General features: G+C 43.0%; 1 protein-coding gene across 1 annotated transcript in view; it reads left to right on the top strand.

Moving 5' to 3' along the window:
- Nucleotides 1–12,532, top strand: part of NPC1L1 (NPC1 like intracellular cholesterol transporter 1) — a 311,377-nt gene that overhangs the window by 43,268 nt on the left and 255,577 nt on the right. The window contains exons 4-7 of the mRNA XM_069618961.1: nt 3,478–3,650; nt 3,996–4,124; nt 4,638–4,820; nt 7,088–7,202. Of these exons, the coding sequence (XP_069475062.1) occupies nt 3,478–3,650; nt 3,996–4,124; nt 4,638–4,820; nt 7,088–7,202 (600 nt within the window). The remainder of the gene's footprint in view (nt 1–3,477; nt 3,651–3,995; nt 4,125–4,637; nt 4,821–7,087; nt 7,203–12,532) is intronic.

Here is a 12,532-nt window from a genome sequence, read left to right as displayed (position 1 = left end):
GCCCCAAGGCTGCTGCACCATACATGGCCACCCGCACAGCCTTTACTCTATAAATATGAAATGCATATTCTACTGGGAGCCTACCCATGCTGTGCCATTAATGTGGGCACATTTACCGGCCTGAGCTTCAATATTCTGGTGCCATTTCAAACCTTTCAAAAGTTTGACGCCCAAGTAAGTGAAAGAAAGGACCCATTGCAAAGTGGATCCTTAAGCCAGTATGGTTTTTGTTTTACTTTTGTTGGCCCCAATATGCATTACTTTACATTTTGCTGCAATAATTTTCAAACCTCTTGCAGACATATAATTACAAAAGCAATTTATCAATTGCTGAAGGGACCTTCCAGTTTTTTGCAATAAGAACTGTATCGTCAGCATACATTAATAGTGGAAAACGCCTGCCTGCTAACTTAGGGACATCACTTGGCAGATCGTATAAGGCAACAGATAATGAATTAATGTACAAACTAAAAAGCAATGGAGCCAGCACACATCCCTGTCTGATGCCACAAGTTAAATTTATATTGTCCGTTAACTCTCCTGAGGTATTAACACATACTCTTACAGACGGGTCTTTGTGCATGGCTACCAACATGTCCAATAAAGGACGCAGCATACCTAGAGATTTCAGATATGTCCACAATTTCGCAGGATTTACACAGTCAAACGCTGTGCTTAAATCCATAAATGCTACATAAATGGCGACCCCATAACCATGAACATGCTTTGCCAAAATAAGGGACACATTCAAAATCTGATCAGTCGTCTCCAAGCCCTTATGGAAGCCATATTGTACATCTGACAGGATAGCATTCTCCTCTACCAAGTCCATGATTTTCCCGTAAAAATCCCGGCCAAATCACTTTACTGTTGAATCAGTTAAAGAGATAGGACAGTAACAGGTTGGGTCTGCTGTGTTCCCTTTCTTAAAAATTGGAAAAACAATGGACTGATTCCAACTACGAGGGATGACCTTATTCCAAAAAATGGTGTTACATACCCTCGTGAATAAGAGTAGCCAAATGATTCACTCATGTTTAAAAAATGTGTAGGGACCTTATCTGGCCCGGCAGCTTTCCCATTAGATGAATTTTTGAGTGCCATTTCTAAATCCTTGATGGAGAAGTTAAAATGATAATCTTCCCGAGAGTTATCTGCTATCCCAGTGGCTTCATTTGAGGGCATCTTTAATACCATCACTCTAATGTGATCTTTAGGGTTATACAGTCTGGAGAAATGTTCATGCCAACTTCATGTCGAAATCCCAGTGGTACCATTCTGTCTTTACATGATTTATCACCTAGACCTACAGTGATCACTCTCTAATATAACTTCAGATCACCAAGGAGAGCAGCCGTTGCCAAATCCTTCCACCTCGCAGCCCATTCTGCTTTCCCCTTAGTGATTGCATTTTGCTATATTAGCCTAGTTTCAATAACTTCCCTACTGGACTTAGTTGGGCGTTTCAGGGCTGCGAGAAATGACTCTTGGGCAACCCTGCACTCTCGTCCAAACCAGCCTTTGTATTTTGTATCTATGCTTAACTTCCTTTTAGGTCCCACAAAAGCATTGCATGCAATCTGCATTATAAGCCCCCATTCGCTCAAGACCCTGCTTGGGTCAGTTAGGGGATTCAGGCATACTTTCAGACAAGGCAGGGCTTTATAAGTGAAATTCTGCATCAAATTACTGTGGTAGACCACATTAATGATTTACAAATATTACTATTAATAACTTCTTGTTTCTCTGAGCAGGACTGTTTGGAACTCAAAAACAACAAAGAGTTAATAGTTAAAATCAAAGGTTCATGGTCACTTTCTAATCAACATATTACTTCAGAAATCATACATCAGGTTCCAACTAGATATATCTATAATGACATAATAAATAATAGAGCAGAATTTAGAGTTGCTAAAGGTGTACCTAGCAATAACATCCAAACGACACCTTCCATTGACAGGGCATAAACCCAGCTCGTATAGCCTTGACAGGAATTCCCTGCCGAATTGATCAGAGGCTGGATCAGTCAAAACCGGAATAGGAAGATGCAGTGCCTCATCTTCTTCATTCTGCAGAGCCCTCTCACGCAATGTATTACCCATCTTTAGGCTGAAATCCCCACTTATGCAGTAGCAAAGCTTATTCTCAGATTTAGCCACAGTGAGCATTTTCCCAACTCATTAAGTAACTCTTCAAGCAAGGCCACCATGTTCTTACCTCCACTTACGTTACAAAAGTTAAAAAGACGCAATTTCTAAGCAGAAAACATTGTAATGTCTGCAATCAAAAGAGTATCTGAGGAGATCTTGGTTATGCTAACACAACCCAACCGCAAAGAGATATAAGTCACCAATCCTCCACGCTTCCTGCACGTTTGCTGAGAGTAGCAGTGACATGAAGCAGCAGATCATTTGTTAGAGCCGGAGGAGCAGCGGCCAAGTTTCCTGTAGCATAATAATATCAAACTGGTTCAAAAAAGCCAAAAGCTCCAAGTCGCTCAGTCTGGTCTCTAAAGTTGCAATGTTTCATGATATAATTTTGACTAGAGATCTGAATAGTGAAAAGTCCTCATCCTCACATTTTACCGTAGGTGTGGTTTGAGCCCCTTTTCTTCAACTTTGTGCCTCTTACTTTCCTCCTGTAAGGCGTTCGCAAGGTACTAATATAACCTCACTGTCTACCCTTGGGTTTGAAAAGGTAAAACTTTCAGAACCTGAAGCCCTCACATCTTCTTCTCAAATATAATCAGATTTCTACTTCTGCTCTTAAGGTCTCTTCAGGTTAAGCATTCAGAAGTTAATGCCGATATCTATCCATTCATTCCATGGCTCTCATTATGGAAAATGGCCCTGAAATTCTAAACTTGGCATTATTCAGAGTTTGCAAAGTACAAAGACCTAATATCACTTGCTTGCTATACTCCTTCATTCACCTGTCACGGTCAACTGAGATAAACGGTAATGAAAATACTTAGCCCTATCGTTCTCCCGATGGCTCACATTTTTCATCACCCCCCACGCCTTATTATGACCGTCTCCCCTTGCAGGCTTAGTTCTCACTCTCTACATTTATTCTCTCATTGGTTCTATGTAATTTGGTCGAAAACAATCCATCTAATCCATTTTCATCGATTTTTATTTTGGTCAATTTGGACGCAAATGTATGTGGGGGAATGACCCCCCTGCAGCCCTCCCCATAACCCTCCACATTAGTTACTACCCTAAACCTACCCACCCACACACTTTTTGTGATCGAATTTTTCACCAAATATATATTTGGGGCAATATTCGATCAAATAAAATTCGCTCAAAAAAATTCATTGAAAACGAATTTGATGGATTCTCCCATGATAAAACCTCCCTATCCCGTCAGGTGAAAAGTCCAAGGGCTGCATACTCACCATCGTCCCGCTCTCCCCGTAGTCATGCTCTCTTTTTACAGTCTCAATTCTAATTTTCTTCCCTCACGCTTTCTCAGGTAAAGAGTTTTCAGAGTCTGAGGCACTCATCGTCACCTTCTCTTTGAATAACTTTCCACGCACCGACCCACGTTTCGAGCTCGTCATGTTGTGGGAGCAGAGATTCCTGGAGGTGCTGCAAGCCTACCAAAAAAACAAGAATGCCAATCTGACCTTTGCATACATGGCTGAGGTGAGACAGAGGGGAAGGAGCATGCACTGGTCAGGGAGAAGTGAAGGGGAGGAGGGAAGCATGACATGACATGGCAGAACAAGGGAAATTGTACTTGGTGTACGACCATCTCGCCCGCTCTTTGAGAGGCACCAACCTAGTATGTAATTTACTCTGTGAAAGTCGTTTGGGCTTCCGGAATCACTGACCCGATATGTGACTCATTCTGACCCTACCCTGCACCATCTGCCTTTTTAGAACCCACCACAAATTTGTTGTCCCTATTTTAGTTTGGCTGTTGTCTTTTCTTGTTGTTGTTTTGCGTCTGATACTTGAATAAAAGAACACCACCTTTACTTCCCGCAGCGCTCTCTGGAGGATGAGATCAGCCGTACCACCATTGAAGACATCCCCATCTTCGCCATCAGCTATGGTGTCATCTTCCTCTACATTGCCTTGGCACTGGGCGAGTATACCCAGTGCAGCCGTGTGTTGGTAAGTGAAGCTGGGATTACTATAATGGACATAGCAGCACTCACAACAGAGATAAAGCTAGATTGGGTTTCTAAATACAGCAGTGGGAGTTGGAGGACAGCAGTGGATACTATTGAGCATTGTTCGGGGGCGAACTGTGGGTGTTGGTGGTCCAGGTGCCAGGGTCAATGTCCAACTGCACTTGTGGCAGTGAGGTAACGCCTGTGGCCCAACAAAGCTTTGAATGGGGGAGGGAGTATGGTGGAGCAGAGGTGCTGAGGTAAGTACAAGAGTTTAAACTCTTGGGTAGCCAAGCGAATAATGGAAATGTAAGTCCTGGTGAAGCTTATGGTGATTGGTGCACATGCAGAGAAGATGCACAGATGGTGGGAACACAGGTGCAAGAACCCAAGGAGCCCAGGCCATTTGCTGACCATACCTTTGAATAGTCAGATCAAGTTGTGTTGGGAACCCTATCATGTCAAGGATTTTGGGATGTTATGCTGATTCTCTGAAATATTTTCCCTTTTGCAGGTTGAGTCGAAAGTGACGTTGGGCCTGGGCGGAATTCTGGTGGTGCTGGGGGCCGTGCTTTCCTCCATGGGGTTCTACTCCTACTTGGGGATACCTTCCTCGCTCATCATTGTGGAGGTTGTTCCATTCCTGGTGCTAGCGGTGGGGGCAGACAATATCTTCATCTTTGTCCTGGAATACCAGGTGAGGGCAGTAGCAGCTGGTGAACTTTCAAAGAGAGGGGTCAGAGAAACCCATTCCAAATTACACAGAGTGAGCAAAGCAAGCAGGTCTGACACCCCATCTGTCCACATCCCTTCATCGCCTATGTGAAGTTCTCCGATAAGGCACATGAGCATTTCTCTGCAGGAGTAAGTCATATGTACCCACCCAAGACGTATGTGCCCACTAGAAACAGCAGCTCCACAGCCAACAATTAATTGTGACGCACCACTGACACAGTGCCTTTGACAGTGTGCCACTACCCTACATGGATGAAATGGCAATTACAATTTGTACACCAGTCAAAATGATTCTGGTTTTTAATACTGTGGCAGGACATACGATAGCACGTACTTGAGATACTTTGTCAGGAGATATAATGCGTATCAATGGTTTTGTGCTAGTGAATAAAAAGACAATTAGAACCCGAATTTCTATTATATGCTAGCGTGCTGCAGCTATATTCCATGATACTTCCAATATATATATGATTTATACTCAAATATGATGGGGTATGGCTAATATGATCCTCGAATGTGGCAGCCTGCTAGTGGTGTTGCTCTACTATGGCACAACACTCTCTAATATGCAATGTTCAGGTCAAAGTGGCAGCCTATGCAGTTTCATCTTCGCCATGAAAGTTTCACATTTCTCAAGTGTATCTTGCTTTGTCGTGGCAGTTTCTATCCTTCCCACAGAAAATCAATAAGACCGTTTCACATTGTCCATTGCCCCAGTGAATCTCATTCTCATATCAATTTCCAGATTATCGACATCCTTCTGAAAACTGTAATCTTAGATTCCCCTTAATCATGCCATTTGACCATTATCACTAACATGGTAACCAGAGGCGTTGCTTGGGGGTGCGGGGGGGCTGAGGGGGCTAAAGCCCTGGGTCTTTCGGTTGCATCCCCAGATAGAAGCGCAGGGTATACAACCAATAGGCTTGCTAGCCCTGAGTCCCCACAGTCCAGACATTAGCCTAGCCCCGGATCTTTTCCAGGCCTAGCAACACCCCTGATGGTAACCACGTATAGAGGCATACAAGTATCCACATTACCCCCAAACAATAACCATGCCATTTGCTGTATGCCTCCAAGCTTTTGCCGTAGAATTTTAAAGATTGGTATGCTAGTTCCAACATTACCCTGTAAAGATTAGAACATTGGCCACAGAAAATTAACATCCCAGCTTCCACACTGCCATGCCCTTTTCTATAATACCCCTAGAAAATGTTAATGCCAGTTCCGGATTGCCCTCAGAAATTACAATGCCAATGTCGCCTTCCTGCAGAAAATGGTTGAATGTGCAGTTAAACAAAGTGCCATTATATGGCCTCGAAAGCTTCCATGAATCACATTCCACAGCATAGCTCCATCCCCACCAAATGGAAGAATATGTAATGCTGTTATATGCCCACGCTACGCCCTGATTTGGCTGCACCAAACACATTAGTCAGGATCTAGGAGACAACAAAGGGGCATCCTCTATCTGGTCCTTTGATTTTTACTGCACATGATCAAAAAAGGGGAAATGAATGTCCTATAGGCCTCATAGCGAATTAGTCATGCTCTTCCCAGCTGCTCTGTGTCTAGACACTGAAACTACATGCCAGTGTGTGCTTGGAACACAAGCAAGCGCACCTCTCGCGTATATAAACTAGTGCAATACATGTCTAGCAAGAGAAACACGTTGCCACGCCTGTAGGGTTAGACAGGGGATGCTGCTTCTCCGAGGATGGAAATGAGCCCTGAAACTGGCTGAATTTCCTCCACAATGAGACGCCTCTGTGTGAAATCACAAATATACGTTATTGTACATATGCAAACGTAGTCATACATGCGTAGTCATAACATGCAGACATAGACGCACAGCCACGCAAATCATAGGATAGCTCAGGGGCAACACGTGTGTCTTGAAAGCAAGACAACTCATTGCAAAACAGGTTCGAATCCCGGTTTTGCGCTTAAGAAACCTCTCCGACATTAAGCGCGTTGTAAAATAACAATTATGATCCAATTCAGTCGGGATCCACTTAGACTGGAGCTTGGCAGTGTGGTTGGGGGAGTAGGCTGTTTATTGGCCGCAGTGGTAGACCCTCAAAATGAAAAATATTGTTTGAGGCCCATTATTGAAAGAAGCATTTTCTTAACCATGCCAAACTCCATGTAAAGAAGGATAGTGGAATAAAACTGCAATGAATAAGAACAGCTATTCCTACATCTAACTGTCCTTGCTGTGCCTTTCAGAGACACGAGAGGAACCCCAAGGAAAGCCGAGAGGAGCATATTGGCAGAGTCCTGGGAATTGTGGCTCCCAGCATGCTTCTGTGCAGCCTCTCAGAGTCTGTCTGCTTCTTTTTAGGTAAGCTTTTGCCCTACCCACATGGTGAAATATCAAAGTTCATAAAAAACGGCTGCACACACCAGTTTTAAAAAGTAAATTGTATCATATTTGGCATGATACCAGTGTCATTGTCCCTTTAACATCTGTATTTCACAACATTTGCAACTTTGTATGGGAATGTATGTAGTTGTGATAATACCAGTTTCTTGGCACCTAATCATCATTATTGCACAAAACCTTAGACTATATATCACGTCTGCCATCTTTGTCTTTACCAAAGGATTTATTTTTCATTTTTTCTGAAGTATGTATGACTGAGTTAAGGCTGTTCCTGGTATAACCAAGAGTGCACAAGGTGTTCACATTTAGAGAATGATGTACACAGACTGCTTTTACTGAGGGTAACAAGGTATTGGATACAGAAAGTAAACTTTGGTCTTGGAGTGGTAAAGTGCAAAACAGCAAAGTGCCACATAATGACCGACCACAGAGAGACAAGCAGACATATGAGTAGTGAGGTAAGAATTAAAAGTAGCGAAGGAGAAGACGCTTCTCATGTCAACAAAGAAGTAGTACAATAGCCCAAAAGTGGAGATCCTTTGACTTGAACGCAGAGATGTAGAGGGTGAATAGTAGGTGGCCAACGACAGAGCCTTGGAGGATATCAACCAGAAAAGATGTTGGACTAGAGTTGTCCGAGTTCCACTGGATAATGAAGGGATCATGGGAAAGCTGGGGGGGCACCCAATGAAGATTTGTGTCGTAAAGTCCAAGGATGCCATAGACCATATGGAAAGAGTTGTAGTCCACTGTATTAAAGGCGATCGATAGGTGCATAAATATTATGATATGGGATGCTCAGTGGTGAACAGAGGTCTGAAAGTTAGATACGTGAATTGGGGCCAACTCCTTAAAGTGATAGTTGCAAAATCCTGTTTGGAGAGGGCCATGGAGGTCATTGGTGTCCCGTTAGGTGAAGATCCTGTTAAGGACAAGTTGGGTGTGGATACGTGGAAATAGTATGGCATGAAAGGGACATGTAGTTAGTTGGCAGGTTACTGGGGTCTGCTAAGGGCTTCTTTGAGATTTGTTGGACAGTCGCTGCCTTCAAGCAGTCTAGGACGTTTCCAAGGTAAACAGATGGGTTAAAGAAGGCAGAGAGGCAGGAGAAGATAAATGGTGCAAACTCCTTAACTGTTTACAGGGAAAATCAGTCAGCAGGGGTCCCGGAGGGGTTGTCAGTCCTAAGGATGAGTACCAATTTATAGGGGGAAGTAGGAGGGCATGAGGAGGAGGTAGTAGAGATAGGTAGCGGGGGACAAAGATGCAGGTGGGGGGATTGATAGGAATTTATGATAGTGTCAGATGTGCTTAATTTTAGAACAGAAGTAGTGGGCGAAGTAGTTAGCATAGAGGGAGTAGGAGATGGTTTGTGTGTCTGAGAATGTAGGGTACCAATGGGCCATTACGAACGAGAGGAGGGCATTCTTATGGGCAAGGAGAAGGCAAGAGGTCTGGTCGTTCTGCCACTTACGGAGGTGGAGCTGCATTTCTGTTTTGAGGAGATGGATCAGAGGACAGATCCAGTGCTGAAGTGAGGTGAAGCAAGGATTACATTATGAGAGGGATAGGACTGGTCAAAGAAGGAGTGGGGAGCTATGTTAAATTCATAAATGGTCTGTTTTATAGAAGAGCAGGGTTCGAAATTGGCAGGCGCTGGGAAATATTTAGCTCCTGGTTATAGCCTAGGGGAGTCTGGTTAGCTTGAAACCAACAGCTACCAGGAGCTGCTTTTGACTCCTGGGGCAAGTGGTGGTGCCATACACATCTAGCAATGTGATTTTAACTATCTATTTTTGGGAACTTATATAAAGAACACACTTAAGGGACATTTAGAGCATGTTGGATAACATGAAATTGATGAAAAGTTAGAGTTTGCATCTTGCACAGTTAGATTTACTGTGCACTCTGTACTAGCGCCTGGTTCCCAAGACGTAGCTCCTGCTTAACTGGTTATGCTGGATACCACATCCCAATTTCGATCCCTGGAAGAGGCATACCGAGGAGCTAGAGAGAAGAGGGAGGATCAGACTTTGGCTAAGTAGTAGTCTAGGGAGTCCAGTTTAAATGTTCTCTTGAATGTGTCAGGCACAGAAGGGGGAGTGTGAGCAGAAGCACAGCAATGCTGAAACGCAGGATGAAGTGGTCTGGAGGGGAGGGGCAAATAGTCAGTTAGATTTTGGGAGTGTGAAGGAGACAGAGGAACATAAGGTATTGGCATGAGTGGGTAGATTGTGAAGTGAAGCAAGAGAGTGGTCAGCTGTCAGAGGAGGTTGAGGTTTTCCTAAAGAGCTATTGGAGCTTCCGTGGAAATTAAATCAAAGTGAGGTCCAGATCTGAGAAGGAGCTGTGAGAGTGTGGGGGCAAACACACTAGAAGAAGGGGGAGAAGGGTAGGTAGGAGGAGTTCAGTGGCAGTGAATTCAAAGGAGACTGGAAAAAATACAGGGGATGGATGGAATTGGGGGAACAACTTTGTGGATCATTAGGATCACTTCTTGCTTCTTTTGAAAGAGATATGTGTAAAAAGGTAGCATAACCACTGTCTAGAACAGCAGGGGTTCCAACGTCAGTCAGAGTGATCCAAGTCTCTGATGTCTCAGGCAGCCAGAGGAGGGTCATGAGAATGAAAGTGATCAGTTTCGAAGGTAGTTTTATTACAGATATTCTAGCCATTCCAGAGTCGCAGTGTAATAGTAGTGGCAGAGGGTGGGGAAGGGAAGAATTACTTGGGAGGATAGATGAGATATGGGAATCTACGATGGCCAGTAGGGTTTTGTGGGTGAAGGGAAGGGCAGGCACAACACAGGATGGATTAGAGAGAAGCAGTGATGGGATAGTTTGTGAATGCCGAGGCACAGTGTCTTTTTGCTTTTTTTTATAGTGTTTGTGTGCATAGGATATGCATACATGTTCATTTATTTACACTGTCAATATTTTTAATTAATTTGTAAATATGATAATTTTTTACATTGTTTACCTTTATAAGGAGTGTGTGTGTGTGCTTATTTTCATTCCTTTAAAAAGTGTGTATGCTTGCATGCCTGTATAGCCGCACTTTTAGTAGCCTGTTTTTATTGTTTGCCAGATGTAAGTGTATCTGGAGTTACAATATATTTGTTTTTTTGTAAGTATAATTTGCATTCAATTTCAATTATGATCAACAATACCAGATAGTTGCTTTGTCTGAAATAAAATGACAAATATCTGAGGTCCATTCGCTGGTCAATATATAGCAAAGATGGAAAAAAAACAAGTAATACACCAGTCGATAGCCTAATAACTCTTAGTAAACAAATTTAAATGAACCAATAACCAATTCGCCTGATTCTGTGTTTAGCGTTCAATTTGGGAACGATCGTCTTGGGGAAAACATAGACAGCGAAGAATAGAACATCTGTAAAAGCATTTTATTCATCTCCCTATCTTTTGATATGCTGCAGGTCATCGTTTATTTCTCGCCATCTTGGACTTCATAGGTGTCTGGGGTGTTGCTGGAGGTGTTCCAAATATGCCTTCTTGAAATTACGAAATTGCAAATTGTTCCATGCATATTTCGATTAATGTTAATCGTGTTCTCTGAAGTGGTTCTTATTTAATATGCCTCTATCTTCACCGATGTAGTCTCAATGAAACCCTCCCATTTCATGAAGGATGTGATATGTGATGTAAGTGGAGACATCTAGCTATAACAGTCCTGTGTTGATCAATATTCCTTGTTTTCTACTTTTTGAAAATAACCCCATAATTGATTGAATTCTGTTTTCATATCCAGAGGTCGATGTATTAATTTTTCATAGGCCTCTAGTATTATTGATTCTTCCCAACTGTCACCGGAAGGGGGTGCAAGATGCTTGCAGAGTCAGAGTATCTCCTGTTTCGCACCAGGAAAGCTAGTGTCAGCCACCTTTCTTCTTGACTGGTTAGATCCATAATTTCTGTCATGTCATCAAGCAAAAACGTCTGTGCTTTGTTTGGTATAGCGATTCCCAAAACCAGTCCAATCTTGACCCTAACCTTTTGTCAGTTTAATTTCAATGAATTAGACAACCATAATATATGTATAATATCGCATTCCAGAGAGGAGGATTTCCAACAATTGGAATTAGAGAATAATCCCGCAAAGTGCAGATATTTGGGCTACCGATGCCAGCAGTGTATTATTTTAAAATGGGCCAGCTTCAATCTTGCTTCCCTTGCCTGTCTTTCAAAGCTGTACAGTATACTCTTCTAGCTCTCTTCATTTAACAGATTGCATATAGTTTTCTCCAATGTTTCTGACTAGTCTCTTTGCATTAATTCCCATAACTAGAACTGATACAGGTGTCATAAATATGGCACACAGAACTCCTATGCTAGCCAGGATTATTCAAGAGTGCTGCAATCAGCGCAGTATGCATGGTCTTTTGATGTTTCTCAATAAGCTTTGAAAGACAGTGCAACAGTTGTATCCATCTCCAGCAATCAGTCTCGCGCAGTCCACAAAAGGTTTAAAGCGCATTAAAAGAACAAATTACTTAGCCCTGGAAATGTTCTTTCTGATGGATGTTCCTCCCACGTATTCCTCATTTTTGATATATCCGATAACATGCTTCCAACTTCATAAACCTTTGAATAGCAAAGGGCGCTGTGCATCATCGACTCATGGACCCTCAGCGGCTTCCATCCAACTCTCTGCCTTGACGTCGACACTGGTATAAGTAGCACGCACCCGTTACTTCAGTTCATGTTTTTCCCCACTTTTAGCGCAGCCATCTCGAAGGTTAAAGAACCTACAATGTTAAAATAGAGGAAGGTGTAAATAACTGAAATTCTCCCACAGCTAGAGGGGTAGGTTGAGAGGGCTATTAGGAATATGTGGGAGGAATATCCATCAGAAAGAACATTACCAGGTGTAGGTAATTTATTTTTCTAATGGATTGTGTCCTTCCATGTATTTCTCATCTTTGATAGACTTCCATAGCAGTATGTAGCTGGAGGTAGGAGAAGAACTAGTTACTCTTACCTTGTAACGTTCTTTCGATGGGATGTTCCTCCGACGTATTCCTTATCTTAGATAGAAATCCTTCAGCTTTGCTGGCCTCGGAAAATTTTTTCGCCAGAGGGCGCTGCGCGTCGATGATCGCCGAGTCGATGACCCTCGACGGCCTCCGTGCCGACGTCGACGTCATCCTGCCTATAAAGGCCGCGCGCAGCGTCCGTTGCTCAGTTCCGTTTTGTAGTCCCCAGTAATGTTTTTGGATTAGACTAATCACCTTGAAGGAGCATAGGCTGCAAACCCACAGGAAG

The sequence above is a fragment of the Ambystoma mexicanum genome, chromosome 10 (assembly GCF_040938575.1).
Source record: "Ambystoma mexicanum isolate Mex_15411 chromosome 10, UKY_AmexF1_1, whole genome shotgun sequence".
In the NCBI taxonomy this organism is placed as follows: domain Eukaryota; kingdom Metazoa; phylum Chordata; class Amphibia; order Caudata; family Ambystomatidae; genus Ambystoma; species Ambystoma mexicanum.
Note: the sequence above shows the minus strand (reverse complement) of the source record. Positions and strands in the feature narration are given on the sequence as shown.